This window comes from Ochotona princeps, chromosome 1 (assembly GCF_030435755.1).
Source record: "Ochotona princeps isolate mOchPri1 chromosome 1, mOchPri1.hap1, whole genome shotgun sequence".
Lineage (NCBI taxonomy): Eukaryota > Metazoa > Chordata > Mammalia > Lagomorpha > Ochotonidae > Ochotona > Ochotona princeps.
The window spans coordinates 87,067,841-87,092,558 of NC_080832.1; the positions used below are offsets into that span (position 1 = coordinate 87,067,841).

The window sequence follows — 24,718 nt, forward strand, 5'->3', positions numbered from 1 at the left end:
GGAGTATAATGATGTACACATATATACATGAGTGTGTCCTGGTCTCCAAATAGTCATAAAACCTTACTTATAAAAACGCTCAAGTTTAGAACTAAGCCTCAACAATTTTACTGATATTTAATCTTAGAGCCTCCTGAATTTTGTTACTTGGTTAGCATGGCATACAAAATAAGCTACAGTATAATAACCTTCAGTTAAAGGTAATATACAACTATTACATCATTCTTCCATTACTATTTGACTTGGTTCAGCGTGTGGCAGGTGATCATAGGCCTTACCTGTACACTCAGGGTTGTAGCACTCTCTGCTTTCTGCCCAGGGCCCTCTGCATTCGGAGCCCCCGTGAGCAGCGGCAGTGCACTGTCGGCTTCTCTGCTGTGTCCCATTGGAGCATGTCACTGAGCACTGGCTCCACGAACTCCACTCCTGCCACTGTCCATCAACTGCCAAAGCACAAGGAGACACAGTGTAAGGAGATCTTTTAGAATAGAAGAGTGCACTGAAGCGCAGTCTAGAACCTGCCTGGAAATGAATGTCAATTGGTACACTCAATGGAAAAAACTGAAGGCCACATTGGCTTGAGGTTTATCATTACTTCCCAAACTAGCATTTCCTTATTTTTTTTTTGTTTCCTCTTATAAATACATTATATTTTTGGACTCAATTATTTCTTTAAAAATATTTACTTATTACACAATAATGCAAAGCTTTGGGCTAGAGATGGATACAAAGAGCAATGAACAAAATAAATCCTAATTGACACCTAGTAAAACTCATATTTGAAACAAGGAACCCCTCAGAATAAACAATTATGTGCTACATAAACCGAGTACAGAGTGACGTTGCGAAGGATAATTTCAGAACGCTGTCAGGAAAGAGGTCAGAGCGCCCAAAGAGACTTTTATAGCAACTGAAGTCTCATGTGACTTTGATGGATAATGACAAAATGTGGAGTGCTAACTTACATTACACACTGACGTTAACAAAAATCCTACAGCAGAAGAAACATGGGCACTCTTGAAAATTGGCCATTGCATACAGAATCCAGAAAGAAGATTGGATAGAATTAGCAGAGGTAGACAAGAAGGAGAATGCCAGATTCTGCAGGGATTTTGTCAGCTGTGTTCTACATATTGTATACAGTTCTCAGATCATTAAGGAGACATTAATGGATTTCAGTGGAGGAATTTATGATTAGACCTAACAGAGCATGGAGAAAGAAATTCTGGGAAAAATGAGAACAGCCTGAGCTAGGAAGGGGGGTCAGTTCTGATGGAGCATCTGGAAAAATTAAAAAATTACTACAGAGTTGGCAACAGGATCTCATGAAGAACTGGCTGAAACAGAGCTGAAATAGAGGATTTAGGAACCAATTGATGATGATGATCAAAGTGTAAAATACACTGAATTTCTGAAAAATCAAATTGAGGTTCTTTCATAAACTAATTAAAATTATTTTTGAGAATCTGTTAGTTATCAGATGTTAATAGGTGTTAAGATGGATAAGATGAATGTAACTTCAAACTTCAAAAATCTTATAATTTAGTACATTTACAAGCAAAAAAAATGAAATAAAAAGTTAAATCAATCGCACTGTAAAATGGAATATGAAGCATTCCAGTTTCCAAAACACAGGTCATATCTATTTGAGAAAATAATTATATTAAAATTGGAATGGTTAGATTTGGATAATTTAGATAAAGGAGAAACCATTGACAAAGGTTTATCCCACGTGCCAAAACACAGAACGAAGTAAAGGATTTATTAAGAAAAGTATTTGTATGTTTGAATGCATATACTAAAATATGAATATTATAATTGCACTGTCTACTTTTTCCAATATCATTTTATGGCTAGTAACCAAATCTGATCACAAGTAAAAAGAAAGTCACTATTAATCAAAAGCTCAGACAGAGCTAATGTTGCTATGAAAGTCCATCCAAGCAAACAAGAAAGTCTGGCAGAATACGAATAGATACTTTCAACTTAATTTCAAGCCACATATGTATCTATTAAAAACGAGGTTGCTTAGTAGGTATCTAATTGTAGTTAATAAATCCTTTGTGAGCTTAAACATGCCAAAATGTTAATTTAATCATTCCACTCAGAAGATTTTAACATCACACTTTATATAAAAAATTCTGATATAATTTCATTGTTCATGTAGCACATTTTCCAGGATAAAAAGAAAATTCTGATGAGCCAAAAGGATATTATAAATTATTCATCCACCCTCTATTTCAGCTTTAAAGATTACTATGTTTTTCACTTCAGAATTTTACTTTATATTAAAACAAAATATTGAGGTTGCAATATGAATCCCTACTATTTTAAGCATTGAGAAGGGTTTCTAACAGTAAGATTCATGCTCTGTATCCTACAATCTATTTCAAAAAAATAATGTGTGAGTATTGAGAACATATTTCTGTGAGGAACAAAAAAGACCTCTCAAAAAAGTTAAGGAGGTATGAGAGAATCTAAAGGGCAAAATGCTTTGTCCAGCATATTTTCCTGGAAGAGGAATGTGCATCATCACCACTGCTTAAAAATTAGTGCCTTTAAATTAATAAATTTTAGTAATAACTTGCTCAGTCCTTTTTGACAATGCACATATTCTACTTTGGGTAAAATTCCAGAATGACTTAATTAGAAATTTGAGGGACAATTTGTATTTTAGATGTAAACAGTTTTGTTTGCAAGGTCCACTATTGAAAGAAAACAATGAAACTCAAGATTTACCAAGTAGTTTTGCTTTTTTTCTGATTTATTTAGCTTTGAAGGTCGGAAGATCCTTCCTTGGAACCACAGTGTTATAGAAGAATTGACTTGACAAAGTAATTCACTTGATAAAATAAACAATAGTGAAAAAAAAACATTACTAAATACAATGAAAAAAAATCTGTTATTTATTCCTTTAGTATGTCAGTCCAAGTTACTGAGAAAATGGAAAATTGAGAGGTCAGAAAGGAAAGGACCTTTACATATACATGAAAATTTATTTTAGTGCCCAAAGTGCCCGATTGCTTTATTTGTAGTTATTCTTGCCTCAGTTTGATACCCTAGAATTTTTGAACTGCTAAGTTTTACACTCTTTTTTTTAAGGGTGTAAACCACAAAATATTTGAAGAAATGGTAATGTCACATTTTACTGAGTGGGAACAAACAAAAGACAGAATGGTTTGGGAGGTAGAAATTAAAACTTTCAGTTTAGACATTTAAGCATATTCAGGTAGACTTGTGCATTACCTCTCAGAGTTAAAAATCTATGTATCATATTATCTAACCTACATATATTTTTAAAGAATCACTCCTCTAAGAACTCCTCAAAGAGAAGGGATGACTTTATTCCTTTTAAAAAAATTTTCATTGCTTATTTGAAACATGAAGAAAGAGAGAAAGAGAAGCAAACAGATGCAGAGCGAAATTTTGCAGCAGCTAGTTTACTTCCTAAATGTTCAAAACAAACAAGACTGGGAGGCAAAGCCAGAAACCTGAAAGTTAATCTGGATCTTCTATGCGAGTGACAGAGACCAAGTACCTGACTCATTGCCTGTTGCCTATGATTGCATTAGCAACATGATCGAGCAGAAACAAAGCTGGTTCCTTTTTTTTTTTTTAAAGATTTATTCATTTTTTTATTACAGCCAGATATACACAGAGGAGGAGAGACAGAGAGGAAGATCTTCTGTCTGATGATTCACTCCCCAAGTGAGCTGCAACGGGCCGATGCGCGCCGATCTGAATCCGGGAACCAGGAACCTCTTCCAGGTCTCCCATGCGGGTGCAGGGTCCCAATGCATTGGGCCATCCTCAACTGTTTTCCCAGGCCACAAGCAGGGAGCTGGATGGGAAGTGGTGCTGCCAGGATTAGAACCGGCGCCCATATGGGATCCCGGGGCGTTGAAGGCGAGGACTTTAGCCGCTAGGCCACGCCGCCGGGCCCAACAAAGCTGGTTCCTTAAATCAGGTATGGGTATGTGTGTTCTAAGCAATGTCTTAACCATTGTGCCAGAAACCTGCCCTTGGCTTTTTTTCTTTTCATCTGAAGTTTAACTGAGCAGATAATACTTGGGGACACTGATTCTGCTCCAATCCTCAACTTAGGTTTAGTTTTTCACCGGGTTTAATAGAAAGACAACAGCGTGGTTCTCCTCTGCCATTGACAGTCCCAGATGTCTAGGTGTCTTTCAACATTTGAAAGCCATTGCTTACCAAAGTCATTGCACACAGAGGAACCTGAGAAGACCTAAAAGCTTTATTTCTAATGCCATACTGCTACTTGAAAACTGACTCACTTCTTGGTATTCTGTAAGAAAATAATTTCATGACTACTGAAAATACATGCTTTCCACAATTCCTCTCACTAGGTTCTGATAAGCAAATATTTACAGAGCTTGTAGCTATGGTTGACAGTGTTCGACTAGACTCTGACAGTTTTATGATGATAAATATTGAGCTCTGCTCTCATGTGCATACAGTTTTGGTACTGTGATAAAAGCAGATGTTTAACAGGTACATAAATGAGTATAGAAGGAGGCCAGGGTAATAGTAGTGTGTTAAGACTCTGCTAGCAATGCTGCTATCCCACATCAAAATGTTAGTTACAATCCCAGCTGATTTACTTCCAATCCAGCTTCCTGCCAATTCATCTAGGAATTCATAAACTGGGCCAAATACTTGAGTCCTTGACACCCATGTGGGAGAATATATGAAGTTCCATGCTACTGGTTTTGGCCTAGCACAGCCCCAGTCAATATGGCCATTGGGGGAGAGAACTGTCAGATAAAAATCTCTTTCTCCCTGCCTTTCCAATTTAAACAAATCCTTTAAAAATAAAATAGATTTAGGAAAAAGATATTATGAAGACAATGCAGTAAATAGATCAATGTGATTAGGGTGCTTGGGGTCTTCAGGATCACAGAACTGAAGAGAGGCTGGGGGTTGTGGGAATCATGACAGGTATCAGCTCAAGACATTTCAAGAAATGGTAGGGTCAAGCAGGATGTAGAAGCCAGAATTCCTAAGATTCTAAGGATTATGTAATAAGGAAGAAAGGCAGTTATATGAGGATTTTAAACAAGGGAAGTAAACAGATATATTTCATTTTTAAAACTTAAATTTGCTGTGGTATATAGAATGGATAGTATAAGGGCATGAAAGAGTGCTGGGACATCCTAGAAGACTAATGCTTTGGCTCAGGTTATGGTATAATCAGTGATGATTTTGTATTATTTTCTGGATATACAAATAAGAGATTCAGGGCAATATAGAAAAACAAAGAATCTGAGTTGACTTTTAGATATTTGGCTTAATGACATATGAGAAGGTTGGATCCTCATGCTGAATCAGGTTTAACCTGTGTTCAAACAGGCCAAGAGTGTATGGCTCTGGGATCACAGTTTTTCATTGAGTTATATTGAATGCAGAATACTAGTTTGGACATAATGCAAGCAGTACCATATTGCATATACTTTGCAAAAAATTGTGTCACTTAAAGTTAGTTAATGTATATATAACATTTCCACTCCCCCTTCACATGATACCATATTGCAAACATACATTAAAACACATAGTTTATTCTACAATACTCTAAAAGGTCAGAATCTACATTTTTCACATATTTTCAGTTTCTCTTCATACCCATCATAAGCACCTGCAGCTGAATTTCTTTTTATGTTGCTTTCCAATTTAAAATCTCCAAGTACCTATTACTTTATGAGTCACTGTACAAAGGTGACTAAGAATAGAGAACAATAACACTGTTTTGAAATTAGGACAATGCTAAGAGATTAGACTTATCATACCATCATGCAATTTGCTCTCTTATATACCAATGTCATCCTAGGGACACCTTAAAGTTTCATTTCAGCAATGAAATGATAAATCACCAAGTTTTCCAGACCTAGAATATTTACAACTTCAAAGACAAAATTGCTAGAATTCTGGGGCTTATTTTGTTATATAAATATCTTCCTGCTCTACAGATGGCGTTGGAATGGTGTTTACGTAGGAAACAAAAATGTCTTCCCTGTAGAGGGGCCAAATTCAACTCTATGGCACATTTATATCAAAACAATTTTTTCAGCATATTGATACATCTTGACCAATAAGGGATGATGATATCAAACAGGGAGAAAAACCCACAAAGTATAGTATGTATCTGTTTATAAAAACCATAAATATTTTAAATAGTAAAACTAACACTTTAGAAACTGCTATAGATTAAACATTTCTGATTTAGTCAAATGTAGGGCACAGTTATGGGCAGAATTAAGTTGTGGCAAAGCACGATGGTCCAGTGACTAAATCCTCGCCTTCAATGCGCTGGATCTCATAAGGGCACCAGTTCATGTCTTAGTTGCTCCACTTCCAATCCAGCTCCCCTGCTTGAATCCTGGGAAAACAGCAGAGTATGGCCCAAAGCCTTGGGCCCTTGCACCGATGTGCGCAATGCAGAAGAGGTTCCTGGTTCTTGGGTTAGCATCGGCTCAACTCTGGCCGTTGTGGCAACTTGGGGGATGAACCAGTATATGGAACGTCTTTCTGTATCTCTATCTCTCTGTAAATCTGCTTTTCCAATAAAAATAAATGAATCTTAAATAAAAAAATTATCTCAGTTTCTGAAGGTGAAGCTGTAGAGTTCAGGTTTTTATGGCATTGTGAATCACCTTAGGATCTGGAAAACTCTCTCAGGGCGCAAGTTTGACATGAAGAAGAGTGCAGCCTTTTGTTTTGGTTACATAGTGAAGAGTAAAATTTTGTTCCCAATTTCCTATTGTAAAATAAACCTCAAAGGAAGAAAAATCAAAAGTAGTATCATTCTTAAAAATTAGAACTAAAAGTTTAAATAAGTAATCATAGTAAGGTGAAGAATGATTTTTTTAAGTTAATGAGGAACTTGAATTTTTAAAAAAAATCAAACAGTACACTAGAGTTTCTCAAGATTGATAAGAATTAATTTGAAAAGTGTTATAAGCTAAGAATATCAATATTACCAGGATAAGGCTAAAAACAAAAAAAGGCACATAACAACCTCCACAATTGTCACATCAAACTAAAAGGATAAGAAGATAAAAACCCAAATTAATTAAATAGCAGGTTAATGAGGCAGCATTTCAGTTTCAAATGATAACATCCTCATGCAAAGACAATTCAGGACCATTGAACCAAGGTCAGGCAAATGTTTAGCATCCTCCCACAGATTGTCTCCAACAGAATGGCTCCCTGCAGAGGGGCCACTGAGAGGTCATCCTCACACAACTGCTGAGGACCAAAATCTCAGGTCCAAAGATTGAATTTAGTCTAGATAACAGAGATGTGGATCCATTTATATTCCTGAAGGTCTGCTTTTGCATGAGAACTTGAAAATGCACCTGAAAACCAGGGACTACTAGTATCCTTACAGGGAGTCTGAGCTCATAGCAGTGCATTTCTTGGAAGCAAGCGGCATGTCAAAACCCTTCTTAGTCCCATAAACTGATGGAACTACATGTATAAGTACTTCTTTCTACAATGAACCTGGGAGAGTTCCTCTAGAACACATAAAAAAATTGTTGAACCCCAAATTTATCTGATACCCAGATTTTACTTAACCCAATTTTTTTTAAATTCCTTAATTTTAAATTAGCATCATTATATAAATCATGGTAAACATCATCCAATACATATCAATTAGACACTTTTCTAGATATTTTCACATAAGTTTAATGATTTATCAGTATCACAGAAAAGTGATGAATACATCCTGTATTTTATGAATAAGAAAATTGATTAATAAGCTATCCAAGTATTTCTAGTGAAGAATTGGTTCTGAATTTTAATCCATGTCTTTTGAAATCCAGACAACACTGTTTCCCACTGAATCATATAATTAGATTCATTTATATATATTTCAGTAAATCAATGAAAACTTATTTGCCAATAGTTCTTTAATGTATTAATCATTTTTCTGTAATGCAATTACTTAATTACATGCATATAGATATAATTGTGTGTAAATATACATACACATATATGTACACACAAATATATATGTAATCATATTGATAAATGGAAAAAGGGAAATGAGAAAAAGGATTGGACTTGAATCATTGGCTGCTCTAATCTTGAACTACTGAGAACAAACATTAACAGAAAGTAAAATACTGTGTAAAATTACCATGAAGCATGATGCTTTAAAATGAACTTAAGCATGTATATTCTCTTATTCGTTGAAGTGTTTAAATTTGGATAAGGTTCCATAAATTTCATTTTGGTGTGTGTGTGTGTGTGTGTATATATATATAAATATATGTATGTATATATAAATATATATGTATATATATAATTTAAATGTGTGTATATATATATATAATTTAGATAGATGACCAACTAGAGAATGCAAATATTCCACTATATCTAACATACTTTTACAGTTGAGCATTAATAAAAATCAAAGTTATTGAAGACAGTGAATTCTACAGTGAATCTAGCCTAGGGGAGAAGTTATTATACAGGACTAGTTTGATGCTTCACCAAGACCTGTACTGATAGCAGGTTTTCTGGCTTTTCACAGATCTGCTGTGCTTTTTATTGGACCAAAATAATCTCAGAAAACACTAATATCATACAAGGTCACTTCAAAGACAATAGTGAGGCCGGAGTACAATGCATGAAATGCCCAACATTCTCCTGCATCAATATGAATGACTGCTACTTCCGTACCAATTGCTATTAGTCCTCCCTCCTACAAAATGCATTAAGATAACTAGTCATGAAATACTTTCCTTTTCCTACTAACATCCAATGCAGAACTGTCTCTCTTCTTTAAACACTATCTAGAATCACTTGCCACAAAATTGAATCTCTTAGTATCTTTTTAAAAAAAGATTTACTTATTTTTATTGCAAAGTCAGATATACAGAAAGGAGGAGAGACAGAGAGGAAGGTATTCTATCCAATAATTCACTCCCCAAGTGACCGCAATGGCCGGTGCTGTGCCAATCCGAAGCCTGGAGCCAGGAACTTTTTCCAGGTCTTCCACATGGATGCAGGGTCTCAAGGCTTTGGGCTGTCCTTGACTGCTTTCCCAGGCCACAAGCAGGGAGCTGGATGGGAAGGAGAGCTGCTGGAACTAGAACTGGTGCCCATACACAGCTCTGTATATTTCCCTGTCATTTCTTATGCTGGCTTTTTTTCTCATTACCAACAGTATCAAACTTAGCTTTTTCAAACATCGGCGTGATCCTAACGGACACTGGCTGCAGGACAGTGAACATCATAATACTAATAATATTATCAGAGTTCTCTCCCCTTTGGCCTCACATAGTCGTAACATGATTATGAAACAGCAAATAACAGAGCCACCACTGTAGAAACAAAGAAACCAAGGATCAGAGGAGTAACAGCTATATTCAAAGATGAGTCTGCAAAATACAATGTAATTAATGAATAAAAAAAGTATTTGAAAAAAAACGGTGAGTCTGGAGTGAATATATAATTTAACAGTTAAGATGCAGGTAAGAACCCACATCCCAAATCAGAATACTTGAGTTTACGCCTCAGTTTCACCAAGTCTTGTTTCTTGCTAATGCAGATTTGGAGAGGCAGCAGTTGCAGCTCAGTTGTTGTAGCAGAGCTGGACTGAGTTCATGACTTTCATGGCTACTGATTTGGTCCATTCCATCCCATCCCACTTATTTGGGGAGCATACCAGCAAATGGGAGAAATCTTTCACATCATCTCTTTCTAATAAGCCAATAAAATTCTTTAAAAAAAGTAAAATTATTGGGCTGTTGTGGTTGCCAAGTGGATTAACCTACCACTTGCAGTGCTAGCTAGCCCTATTTCTAGTGCCAGCTGCTCCACTTTTGATTCAGAGCCCTACAAATATGCCTGGAAAAACAGTGGAAGATTGCCCAATTGCTTGGGTCTCTATACTCATGTAGGAGACCTGGAAGAAACTCCTGACTCCTGGTTTCTCTCTGGGCCAGCCCCAGCCATTTGGGCAATGATTCAAGAATCTTCATTTCTTTCTCTGTCTCTGACATTTTTTCTATAACTTTGTCTTTCAAATAAGGAATATATATATATATATATATATAAAAGATAAAAATTTAAATTTATATAGGGCCCGGCGGCGTGGCCTAGCGGCTAAAGTCCTCGCCTTGAATGCCCCAGGATCCCATATGGGCTGCCGGTTCTAATCCTGGCAGCTCCACTTCCCATCCAGCTCCCTGCTTGTGGCCTGGGAAAGCAGTCGAGGATGGCCCAAGGCTTTGGGACCCTGCACCCGAGTGGGAGACCTGGAAGAGGTTCCAGGTTCCTGGCTTCGGATCGGTGCGTACCGGCCGTTGCGGCTCACTTGGGGAGTGAATCATCGGATGGAAGATCTTCCTCTCTGTCTCTCCTCCTCTGTGTATATCTGGCTGTAATAAAGTGAATAAATCTTTTAAAAAAATTAAAAAAAATTTAAATTTATATAAATGTGTTCTCTGTTGAAAATTCCAATACGTTTTACTATACAATGTGGTGTGAATTTATATTTTTATGATGTAGAATGAAAATGGCAGGAGTTAAAAAAGGCACAGAATAAGTTAAATTACTCCCACATGAGAGAATACAAGCAGGATTAAATTTATCAATGAGATAAACATTATGTACAAAATGAAGAATTTACTTAAGAAAAAAGATCCATTCTAGCAGTTTTAGAGTGATTTCTAAGACAGGGCAATAACATTAAAAACAACCTAGCTTAAAAATCATGTGATTATTTCTTAAGAGAGAAACCACAACTACACCAACTTAGCAAAATAATGTATGAATTCTACAATATAATTTCTTTGCACTGGTATTCAAGTATTTTACCTCTGATAAGGTTTATGCAAAATAGACTATGAAAAAAATCTGGTTCTGGTTCACAGCATCTTATCAATAAATGATCAGTTCCATTTTATTCATGTAGTTACAAGGACCAACTGAAGTAACAGAAATAATAAACACTATATAGTAAAAAACATTCTACAGAAAGGTATTTTTGTTTAGCTATATTATCTATTTTGTCCCAGTCATGGAGAAATAAAGTGACATATATTTGATTTTTTAGAAATGTCAAGCTCAGCTCTTAAAAAAGAAATTTAAAACCACATAAGTCTTCCAACTTCATTAAAAAAAAATGCCAGCAAGGCATAAACACTTACATATCTCTCTGTATCTGGGCATTTACAGAGAGGGGGAGAAATAAGGCAGAATTTCATGGTCTTATAACCAGATTTTTCTAGAAGTGATGTACAAACAAGTAATCATGATTTTGACACCAGCATATTTACAGTAATGTAAATATTGATTTGGGTTAATTATAGTCGTAATTCATAGAGTTCACAAAATCTTAGAGGATGAGAATGCAATTCTCTAAACGTCCATGATTTTTATCTCTACATCACCCCATGTAGTAACCTTGTGGTCATTCTCTGAAGTAAATAGGCCAATTAAACCTTTTAGACGATCTTTACATACACATGTATTGGATAGTTTTTACATTCTTCTAACAGAATTTCTAGAACTTTGAAACATTGCCTTATTATGTAGGATATTAGCTCAGGGGATTTAGGATGCAAGAGACTGAATGTGAGTGGGATAATGTGTATGAAGCACTGCTTTCCTGAGATGCCACCTATGCTGCTTGCATGCTAAACAGGTGACTAAGTAGGCTAATGAGAGAATTCTCCCCAGGAGTAGACAGTGATTATTTATATGGGTCTTTGCTTTTCCTGTTGGCTTTGGCTATTTGCCATCCACATCTATCTGCTCTCTAAAATGTGCCTTTGCTAATCCCGGGAAATTCTACCAGTTGAGTGTATTTTTTCTTATAAATTGACAGTTCCTTGAACCTGGAAATTAGTTTTATCTACTTCAGACATCTATTTTGTGCTGCAATAACCTAAATAATAGCATTTCAAACATTTACCGGTTAAAATAATTACCAAGAAGGTACAAAAATATAATTCAAATTTGTACAGGAAATAAAACTTTAAGATATCAAACTTATACTAAAAATAAATTATACAGTCCTCACAAACACACTGATATGACATATAGCCTATAATTGCATAATTGTATAATCTTGTAGGAGATCTACAAAGTCTGGTTTCCTAGAAAAGACCTTTCATTTTCATATATCATCAGTGGTAACTTCCCACTCCTTCTTGAATGACACTGGAAGGTCTGACTCTAAATCCAGTCTCCAGTTACACTATAAATGAATAATCAACTTAGGTCCTTAAGATTCTGTAATCTTTTTTAAAAAAAGATTTATTTATTTTTATTGGAAAGTCAGATACAGAGAGCAGGAGAGACAGAGAGGAAGATCTTCCCTCCAATGATTCACTCCCCATGTAGCCACATCTGCTGGAGCTGAGCTGATCTGAAGCCAGCAGCCAGGATCTTCTTCTGGGTCCCCCACGTGGGCGCAGGGTCTCAAGGCTTTGGACCGTACTCTAGTGCTCTCCCAGGCCACAAGCAGGGATCTGGATGAGAAGTGCGGCTACTAGGTTTAGAACTGGCACCCATATGAAATTCCGCTAGCATGTGTAACGTGAGGACCTTAGCCTCTAGGCTACCACACTGGGCCCTATAATCTTCTTAGAAAGAATAATAAACTGTCAGTTTATTGGAAAATATTAATGTATGCATTTATAGCAACTCAGTAAATATGTGCATTGGTTGGTTCTCAGGGATGTTAGACACCACTGCGTATGACAGAATAAAGGAAAATACATAGGTTAAGGAAAGGAAAAACAGTTTAACAATAAGCAAAAGACTTACTTTCTTCTGGATGAAAGCTGTCGTCTCAATAATACTTATGTACACTAGATACCATATACAAATTGCCTAAATGCAAAGTTCAGCAAGCAGAATACACTCACCTGGACAGAGAGCAATATTACAAGGCTTGTGATGAGTTTCAGGTCCTTCACACGGCCTTCCCCCATACTGAGGAGGAGTGCATGACCTTGTCCTTGTTCTTTGGCCTCGACCACAGGTAAATGAACACAAACTCCACGGTGACCATTCCTCCCAAACTCCATGTACTGTAATAAAGTAAAGAAGCTTCAACAACCAAAGCAGAGTGATTACAGGAAAGTTTTTTTAGGCTTCATAATTAAGATAATTCGTCAAATGTCAGAAAGAAGCATTTTAACATGTCAGTTGCAATCGCTTGTAAAATGTAAGTTATTTAAAAATTCACAAAAATAATAGAAAATTACACCTGCATTTTTCTAAATTTGAACAATTACTTGTTAAATTTCTTTTTTTTTAAACATAAATGTAGCTCTGTCAATGAGAAAACATTTATGACTTATTTTTACATCAAAGCAACATAACTAAGGTAAGATTATAGAAAATTCACTATCTCACAACAGAGATGATCTTCTAGAGTTAAATTTACATTGAAATAGACAGAAGTCACATCAATTTCTCCAACATTTGCAAAGTTTTGGAATTTAAAGGAATTGAGGTGTTAGAAAATAAAAAAGTCAGAAAATTGAAGTTGAATATTTTAAATAGATTTTTAAACCACATTTGAAAAAAAAATAAACACTTTTCCACCAAGAAATTGAGGTTTAACTTGCCATCTTCTGAGTAAGAGGAGGAATTTATAAAACTGTATTATTGCCAAAGAACTTCCTCTTTTACATGTTTCCAAATGAGTGACAAAATACAAAGATCTTCGATTGCCACGATGCCAGGGATGATTTTCTGTCTCTGACAACTTGGCCAAACTGAAAATGTCAGTTAACATAAATTCTAATGAAAATTAATGCACTAATATTTGTGTTGTACAACTATGGATATAGTAATACTTCTAATATACCTCTACATTAAAATCGAACTTCATCAGCATGACATTGTATTTCTATATAAGAATTTCTATGAGTAAATGTTGGTATTTATTAAAAATGGCCATTAGGTTTCAAAGCTGAGATTTCTTCCCCACAAAGTCAAATCATCAGTCTCATCCCAATTCTTATTTTGGGGACAATAAGTAATATCAGAACATGGTTAACGGACAGAAAAGAACAGAAAAAAATGTTTTCTTCAGCTCAAAAGCTGAATTGAAACTTTGGTCTTAATACATTCTTGCATGTTAAAAAGTTGAGATATTTTCCATGATACCCATTCAAGTAAGTAACAGGAGTGTAAAATTACTGCAGAAAATGGCAAAAATAATATTATCTTTTCAATGGTGGTAGAGTAACCAAAAACCCATATAATATATGGATTATATTAATTATGTATACTAATTATATTAGTATAATAATGTGATGAATAAGTACAATGCAAAGGGGATTTTAGAAGTTTATGGAAATGAGCATTTTGAAAAACACTAGGTGTGAATTTCATATTTTTACACCAAAATAAGCTTCTTTTAATTCCATGTCCATGAAATCTCTGAAGTGCCTTTATATCTGGAATCTTGTTGATGTTTGTGTCGACCAATTCGTTATAGTAAAAACACATATGGCTAAGTCAAGCTATTTAACAAATGAATTACCTCATACTTTGTGGTAAGAACATTTAACATGAACTTAGCAGCACTTTCAAGAATACAATATTCAAGTGTCCTTATCAACTGCTGGTAGATGTCATTATTCCCCTATATAAACACTATATAGTACATAATAACATGTAGAAAGTTATATACTGATCTAGAATAAATAAGTTAGTAATAAATTCAGAGATGATACTTTGTGAGGCATCCAATTCTCCTCTGTCACTGAGTAAATCACTTCTGAAAATGTTCAAATAGTATGAAAATTAGTGGCATTGGAGTAATATTTAATGAAAAGCTCCTTAAAATTCCATGAAACATGATGAAACACGATTTCAAAAGTAACATGGGAAAAAGGAACATGAGATTGGGAAACTCTGGAATGTTTCATTTTTTTGGAAGGTATCGGATAATCAAAGCCAACCTGAAACAATCCATTGATAAAAGTAAATATATAACAAGTCTGTATTTGTCTCTACGAAAACTATGTATTTACCTAAAAATATACACACACACACTCATATGCATTATAATTTCTATGGCAGAATATCTTAAAAATAATTTACATGGATTAATTTTGTCATGACAATGTATAATTACGTCACTTTAATTAATTTTCTTACCAATATTTCCCCCATTTAAAAATAATATATTGCTCCCACATTTTTATACATAAAATGTAGTGATTCCACTTAATTTAACATTTCTGAACTTGTTTATATTTTTTGTTCTGTCATTGATTCTGCATTGAACAGTCCCAAAAGACAGGACTGCTAAATTGGCAGATTTTTCTTCAAGAATCTCAGAAATGTTCATTAACTTTGATAACTCAGTTAAGTCACAAATGTGAAACTCTGAGAAAGTTAATGTTACTACTTTTTACAGAGGGATATCTTTCACAAAGAAATTTTTAAAGCATTTAGAACATTGTTTAGAAAGGTTATATTTTTTATTCAACAAGGATGCACCATTATTAACAAATTGTTATCACAGATACTAATGAATTAATAGGACTTAAAGAATATACTTTACATTGTTTATGGATACTGTTCATGAGGTTTATGTTAAAGATTAGAAAATTTTATTTTATCAAAAATTGCACATTTTTATTTTTAAGTAAAATAATATTTACAAATTATATATTGTATTAGCAAATACAATATAAAATTTTAATAAATAATAAATAATTAAAATAAAATTCATCCACTTTTACTACAGTTTTCTTCTTTATATTAGGTTATTGTATTATCATATCCTTCTTGGTGGTACCTAGAAATGCAATAAAAAAATACAGTGTGCAAAATATGTTATCACCAAATTTCGAAGCAAACACATACAATTTCTCTTGTTGAGACTGGATTTTACCTAAAGTGGAAGTTGTTTTTTTTGTTTTGTTTTGTTTTGCTTAAGAATTACATGCTTATGATAGTCATCACACTTACCAAAAGTGACCCTTCAAAAAAATCCAAAAGCGTTTCTTGGCCTACACAGACTTCTAGAGCATGAGAATACATACAGACCAATTGTTCTCACCCATGGGGACATGCACAAATATCTAGAGATATTCTGGATTGCCAAAAATCTAGGCAGAGAGGGACACTATTGGCATATGGTGGGCAGAGGCAGGAGACGCCATTAAACACTGTAAATGCACACCAAAGCACCTTGCCTCTACTTCCTCCCACTTCCCCCATAACGTGTGCATACACACATAGGCTTACTGGGATTAAAATGCCAATAGTGGAGAGTCTGAGAAACTCTAGAGTAGACAATAATATGTAATTTAATCAGGATAGCACATATATAATTGAATGTAGCTCTCCAATGTTCCCAACTAACTTCTGTTTGTCTCCATGTTTGTCTAACCTGAATTACATGAACATTTAAAACAGTCTCTCAAAGCAAAACTTTAGCAAAAGGCAGGTATCTCAAATTCTAAATTAAAAGCAATGTTATTATTATACAATTCAATTTTAAAATGTTTGGGAATTTTAATATGGGAAATGTAGCTTATTAATAATTCTATCAGCTTTTATAATGCAGATGAATATAAATTACTTCTATCATTCTACATATTTCATAAAAAGTGATTTTACCATGTAATATAATCCCTTCTTCGACATTTTCATTTAATAAAAGCCAGACAAATTGGAATGTTTAGCGTGACTAATTAGCTATTGAAATCTGAGCTAGTTTTTTCTTGAGGATTTATTATTTGAAAACCAGCTGATGTTTAAAATAACATTTACATTTTTAAAATTCATTTTTTCAATGTTTTGTGGATTTATATAAACAAGGAGAAAGTATATATTTGTAAACAAGACAATAAGCAACATATTACTCACAAAATATTTCATATCAAATAGAATAACTACATGGAAGAAATTCCAGTTTCCTTTAGTGGGATACCTTTTCTGCAATTTTTGAAATAATCAAATTGTTAAATTATTCTTCATATTAAAATTTTAAACACAAATCTTTAAATTCTTTTTAATTCATTAGCTTAAACTATATTAAGAATTGGAATTTTTATTATTATGGCTATTTATCCAAATTTAGGAAGACAAAAACCTGATATGAATATAGATGAATAGGAACTACCAACTCATACATATTTCTCCACTAGGTTTAAGTTAAAAATCTTCATAGACTGTTGTTCTGGACATCAGTACCAGAGTTAGACTGCTTGGCAGTTTTGTGAAGAAGCAGCGAGCTGACCCTGCTGTAGGGCTCTCTGGACACACCACAGGTTTTAATCAGTGGTCTCTTGCCAAGAGCGGACGGCCTTGTCTCCACCCTATGAATGTGCATAGCTAAGCACTAGACAGTAACCCCAGACTGCAGAATACTTCAAGAACTAACCACTTCCATTTGGAGATTCACTGTTCATTTAATATTCTTAATTGTTTAAAGTTTCTTGATGATCCAAACATATACTGAAGAAATCAACTTTTTTTTCAAAGCCAACTTGTTTATTTATGGACAATTTTTCTCATACACAAGAACAATGATTCTAGAACCCTTAATGTAAATATTCTAAGTTCAGGCCAGCTTTAAGCATTGTCTCACACAATCGATTCTATTCTCACCCTAATTAAAGTACACTGGCATTTACTATTGTGGTATGACAATTTCATCTCCAAAATCCCAAGTTATATTTTCCCTTTTCTCTTGTTATCTAATGAGCTTCAATTCTGAGTGGTTAATGAATCTCACTTTTATCTTCATTGTCATCTTCCTTCTATAATCTCCTCAACAATTTTTCCCGAGTGTTTTAATTTTTCACATCATGTTTTTCTTGTATGATTCCCATCGATTTTCTCTGAATGTTCGTATTTTAAATGGCACCTATTATTACTTTCTTTCCTAATTCTGTCTTTATTTCCTCATCTGCTTTACTTTTTATTCCCTGCTTAGCTTTCAATTATATCCTTATCTACTTCTCCACTAGCCTCCATTTCTTTCATAATCCAATTCTCAATTTACTGCATTATTCCTCCTCCATAACCTGCCCACCTTTTCCTTTACCTTCAGACCCTCTTTAATTGTTATGACTACATAGTATGAAATTTATCACTTAAAGCATGCTCAGTTGTAAAACTCTGTATTAGTAAGAATGCTCATATTGTGGTGAAACAGACCCTCTAGACTTTTTCATTTTGTAAGGTTGTAACTATGTACCTGTTGAACATTAGTTTATGTGGATTATCTTTCAATGGATTATCATATATCTGTTATATGATATAGCTGATAAAAGGCTTTTGCAGTGTCAGTACCCTTATTTATATCCATCTGGATAGGTTGTGAATGCAGTAAAATTTCCACTACAGTGATAAATAAGTTTATAATTATCTACCCAAACAATAAGTAGGTAATTATACAAGTCTATGATAAACAAAATCATGTATTTTGATCTTCTAGAAAGAAGGGCCAAATTTCTGTTAGCATTTATTTTTAAGTCAGTGGTATGACTATAATTTGTATCTATAATATGCTTATGTGAATTGCAGAACAAAATTTTGATGTAACACAGAAAATCTCTCCCTAAGCAATACTACCCTAAAAGACGGCTACACATCACATTACTAGTAAGCTGGTGAATTACATTTTTTTCTTGAATATTTAATTGGACATTTTTAACCTTTGAAAATATAGAACTTTATATACTATTGCAAAGATACAGAAATAGAAAGCTTAGATTTTTATTAGGGAGGGAAATGTCTCTTGCATAATTTTATGACAGCTCTGAAAGCAGAGATATTCACATACATACTAAAATACTAAAAGACTTATTCACTCTAACTTAAATATCTATACCCAGTTCATACAAAAGTAACAAATTGTTCCAAATGCGTAGCATGACATAATTCAATAACATCCACAGTTGTAGTTGCTGCTAACACTACCTGGACAGAGGGCAGTGTTATTGCAAACCCTTGATTCTCTTAATGGGCCGCTGCAGTGTGTCCCGTAAGGTGATACACAAGTTCTGGTTCGCACCTGCGACCCTTGACCACAAGTAACTGAGCATGTGCTCCACTGAGACCACTCTTCCACACCAGATTCACCTGCATGCAAAACAACAAATAAACATGAAATAGTGTCTTGAATTTCCATTGAAAAACCATTACGCCAAAAAGATACTATGACATGCAAGAATACTTTAAATGTAAAAATATGACAATACATCAAAACACATAAAAAATCATTTCAGTAAAAAAAGAAACTTACACTAATGCATATAATACTGATGCACAGACAGTATTTTTTTATGTTAAGACAAATAATTTTTGAAGCAATTTTCTTTAAGCCAACCTAAGGCTTTGCACTTTCAAGAGAAGGAAAACAAAACACATTTCTAAGCAGACTTCATGGCTTCGATAGGCAGAGATATATTGATGCCCTCTTCCCTAGCTCCTTTTGGTGTGAGAACATATTTCCAATGTCACATATGGTAGAGCCCTGGAGCCATGTGCATATGATATAGTGTTAAACGCTGAAATTTATATTCCTCTATAAATCCATAAAGATTAAATATGAGCTAAAGTTTATTCCAAAACAGGACCCTAAAATCCAATTAACTTTTGAATTCAGTATTTTTCTTAGACTTACGATCACACCAAAACTATGCTTGCAATCTATTAATAGTCTAAAGTTATAGCCCATAGAGTCTCAAAATTAAGATTTTCTAAGTCCATTGCAATGATTTTCTAATTCTTTCCTGGTATGATGCCCAAGATAAATTATAAAACTCATTTGATAACCTGTATCTTCTCCAAACTCATATTGGTAATTAATGTGGCAGCAGTAACTATTTATGTTAATCATTTAGTTACTGTAAAGCTGAAGGAGTCAGTATTATGGTGTGGTAAGCTAAGTTTCAGCCTGCAGCACTAGCATCCATATGGGCATCAGTTCATGTTCCCACTGCTTTACTTCCATTCCGGTTCCCTACCTATGGCCTGTAAAAGCAGTGGAGGACGGATCAAGTCTTTGGGTTCATGTACCCTCATGTGAGACCCAAAAGAGGCTCCTGGTTCCTGACTTTGGATCAGCACAGCTGTAGCCATTGTGGCCATCTGTGGCCACTTAGTCTCCCTCTCTCTCTCAGGTCCTGTCTTTCAAATAAAAAAAATGTACCTTTAAAAAAATGTTATAGATGAAGTATTTCTACAACAGCATCACTTACGGCATAGATCAAAAATAATTTAACTATATTTTACATTCTGATCAAAAATTATTTCTGAAAATAATTTGAAGGATGAAATATATTTGTTCAACTTTATTTGGAGAATTGACAAATAACAGAGGAACTCCTAAAAGTATCATCCCATGTAGCCAATCTACAAACTGGTGCTCAAGGGCAAAAGAAATCAACTAAACAGAATGTAACTCAACATAGATTTCTACAGTTAGAGATTCAGAGGAAGCAAGGAGGGAGGGTGGGAGGAAGGAAGGAAGGAAGGAAGGAAAGAAGGAAGGAAGGAAGGAAGGAAGGAAGGAAGGAAAGAAAGATAGTTAGAAAGAGACAGCACAGAAAGAAGGAATAAGGAGAAATGGCAGAGCGAGAGAGAAAGAGAGAAGGAGAGAGAAACATTAGCTGGGATAAAACATGTTCTGGATGAAGTAGTTGATTTTACATTCTGGTCAAAACTGCTAATATATGGGAGCTCAGAACAACCAGTTTGTAGAAAAGTAATATTTTACAGAACATTCTAAGTAGCATTTGCTGCTATATTGATCTGTATTATGGACTCAGAGGCATAGATGACTAAGAATTTACAGCTGGGCATATATCAAAAGTGCCTAGAAGTAGTAATTGGAATGTCATATTCCATTAATAAGACTTTATTTTAATAGGTGATCAACATTTGTCTTGGGAGCATTATCTAGATCACTCTTGATTATTTCACTATTCTGTATCCTCACAAATTAAACTTCAAGAAATTATCTTCGAATGACTATTAGAACAATGTTTAAAGCTATGCCTCAATCAAACCCAGAAATAATATAATAATATAACAAGCATTAAAAATTATACACACATATGTGTATTTAAGCAATGAAAAAATCAATTTGAAAGTTAGAAAACATACTGAATTGTTTTGTGAAACTGATCTGCGATGAGATTAGGTGATACATAATATGGTTGTATGTTGTCAACTGAAATACAAAAATTATAACAATATGAATTTCATACTGAGTGAAATGACCAAAGTTAAGCATAAAATCGGCCATAATTTTCCACAAACAAGTCTGTTTTTCTCTTGCATTGTTATAATGACAGAAAAATATTATATTTAAGCCAATCAATGAGTTAGACTCAAGGCCAACTTTTACATACATTTTGTGCAAATGCATAAAAATTATGTTGCTCTGAACATTAAGAACTGGTGTTCTTTTCTACAAATGCACAATTCTTATTGCTAATCAGAAAGAAACAAGACATACTTGTTTCCACATTTTGAATCAATTTTTTTTGCCACTTACTTAAAAAATGGCCTCCCAACAAAAAAAGGTCATGTCACAACTTAAATGTAATTGTTTCAAGTGACATTTCCAATACTTTCTATGCTTCCACTTTGTTAAGAGTACTATTCTGTTTGAGAATATTAGGTAATCGTGAGAAATACCTAATGTACTTACAAATAAGGTATTAAAATATTCAGTAACATTAAAATAGTACACTGTAGCAGAAAACCTACTATTTTTGGCACATGTATCCTTGGAGATCAGTATAGACTAATCTGGGTCTTAATTTCTGACCAAAAATCCATTTCAGAGATCATGCAGGATACTGCATTAGCTAAGGTACTGTTAAAGTTCTTTATCCTGGCATACAACATGAGGAAATTGCAATTAAAGTCAGAAGACCTATGTTTGATGCAAGACTACTGAATATTAGCTCAGTACTTGAGAAAGTCACTTTATGTCCTTGAATCTCTTCTATAAAATGTACCTCAAAACCTGTTTGTTAGACTGAGTGGGTTAAGATTTAAGAAAGATATTTAATCTATGAAGAAAACATTAATAAATAAGTTTACTAGTGTATTAAAATCATAGAATTAGAGGCATTTTAAAATTAATTTTTCTGTTTCAGATAACATGGCCATTATTACCCATGTATGCTGGTTTCCACATTGAAAGGAAAAAAACTGTATTTTCTAACATATTCATAAACTCATTTAATCATCATGATATTGGAAAACATCAGTGGATATACTTAAAATATCTTCAGCCATTTTCTTGGATTTAATTTAGATGTGTATATTAAACATCTATAGCTGTATCTCATCACTTCATATTCCTTGAAACACAGATATTTTGTAGAAACTCTTAGAGATTTTTCCTTTGTGCTCAAACTACCTTATCTCAGTGTGCTCAAATTGGATATACTTATCAAGTTACTTTGATAATGTAATATGCAGTTATTAAAAACGATTTTAAATGTTCACATAACCATCCGTTAGCTCGGTTTTAAATTTCAATGTTAACTACTCATAATAGTATTAATTATTTTTAAAATATTATTTACTTAACTGAATGGAGACGTACACCGAGAGAGAGAGAAACTGAGAGCTCTTCCACCTGCTGGTTCACTCCTCAGATGCTGAAACATCTGGGGGTTGTGCTAAACCGAAGCCAGGTGCCTGGAGCTTCTTTCAGACCTCTTGTGTGTGTCTCTTTCCCTGATCTCGCAGGCCATTAGCAGTGAACTAGATAAAAAGTAGAGCAGCTGAATTTCAAATTTGCATCCATTTAGGATTGCTGGCTTCAGCTTAATCAGCTTTATCACAACACAGGCCCTCTGACATTATTATTGAAAAGGCTATGTCATGAGCTTATAATCCTTAAATTATGCACTTTTCCTTTTCCTCACAATTAAAATAACATTATTACATGTCTCTTTTATCATTAAACAGTTTTGACCTCTATTGCATTATTCTTTGCTGTTGACAGATTTTTAAAAATAATTGTTTATATTTATTATCTTGGTCTGAAAAACAGAGAAGTTTTATAAATAAAGTTTAGTTTACTATGATGTGACACATGCATCTAGTCAGATTAGATTCATACATTAAAAAGATGTAACATCAGAAAATATTTGAGGAAAAAAATCTGTTTTCACATTTATAATTGTCTACCACTAAATCATGAAATTAAATATTTTTAAACAATGCAATTGCCCAGTCTTAAATTAGTATATACTTATTTCATTTTAAAATATGAATTATGCATTTCTTTATATTTGCCTATGCTATCTTTGGCTTAGCATTAAATAATCAATGTTTTTATCAATCCATAACATTAAAATTTTTAAAACTTGTATTTTTGAAAATCACTAATGTATGCTGTTAAAATATCAGGAAAATGGTTTTAAAACTACTTAGCAAATTTTTTATCTACCTAACAAATCATGCCTCAATATGTAACAGATATATATATATAAAAACCTGTAAAGAATAAATGTAAAACTAAAAATCAATAATTTCTCACCACGGAAAAGACAATGTTCCAAGAGATCTGAATCTATATAAAGTTGTTGGTTCAAAAATGTAAATTTCCTTGGTATATATAATAGGAAAATTCAAAAGCCAAATTTATATTAAAACTCTCAGTCAAGCTGCATAATACATATACACACACTAGTTTTATTTTGCTATGCAAAGTTTAAAACATTTGACTGACTCTTCAGAGACAGTCCACACCCCATTTCAGGAATTTCAATAGGCCCATGCCTCCCAATTCTGCACAAAAGAAAGGCAAGTGCTTTCATCTTACACAAGTGCCTCAAGAAGAGGGTGCCAAAGCAGCTGAGTAGGCAGTGTATGCTCTATGCCTCTACTTGGAGCCAAATGTCCCCTAATCTCAGCTCAGAGACTGAAACATTTTGCTCTTCCCTCATAAAAGAGAAAGACACATTTAGAAATTTAGAAATTTGAAAATTTGCCTGAGTCTGTTGATGTATTTTCAGGCTTATTTAAGCAAATTGTAAAAACATAAATCATCTTTTCTTAAGCAAAACGATGCATCAAAAGCAATACATATAAGCAACTTTTCTTTATTTCTGATTCAGCTGCCACACATATTTTAATAAAACTAAAAACATTTCCTTACAAAATTTATTCTAAATATTTTGATCTGACAATTTGACTTGCTCACAATTAATGTATTAAAATCCACTACTCACCCACTATCAAGAGACCACAATTCATAAACATTTATATTTTAGACTTGTAGATTCTGATTTAATGTTCTGCATAAACATTACCTTAGAGCCCTAGAACCCTTCTCTGAAGGAGTTCCATCAGTATCAGTTTGAATGAAATGTTAGCCAATCATGTGCTTCAGTTATCTCTTAGTGAAAAAACAATCTACACTAAGATGCATAAAACTGCATAAAAAATAGATAAACTATATGGCTTTAATTTCCCAAATAAAGGAACATGTTCACAACAAAATTTTAGATATATTTTCATGTAAGTAGATGCTACTTGCAAGATGCGCAGGTAGAAAATACAGCCCATTTATTATAAAGTGCAAAAAAATGGAAGTATTTGTTTATGCTCTATAAAGTATGAGAAAAATTGTACAGACATATGGAAGGACAATTCAAAAGTAATCTAATTAATTTAGAATTTGAAGTTTTTATAAAGCAGCAAGTCCTTTTATGGATATTTAATCATT

General features: G+C 33.8%; 1 protein-coding gene across 2 annotated transcripts in view; it reads right to left on the reverse strand.

Annotated features, from left to right (window-relative positions):
• ADGRB3 (adhesion G protein-coupled receptor B3) overlaps positions 1-24,718 on the reverse strand; it is a 726,224-nt gene that overhangs the window by 442,113 nt on the left and 259,393 nt on the right. For both annotated transcript variants that reach the window (XM_004580472.4, XM_004580473.3), the window contains 3 exons: positions 18,937-19,098; positions 12,903-13,067; positions 279-443 (listed from right to left, as the gene is read on the reverse strand). In XM_004580472.4, coding sequence (XP_004580529.2) covers positions 279-443; positions 12,903-13,067; positions 18,937-19,098 — 492 coding nt within the window. The remainder of the gene's footprint in view (positions 1-278; positions 444-12,902; positions 13,068-18,936; positions 19,099-24,718) is intronic.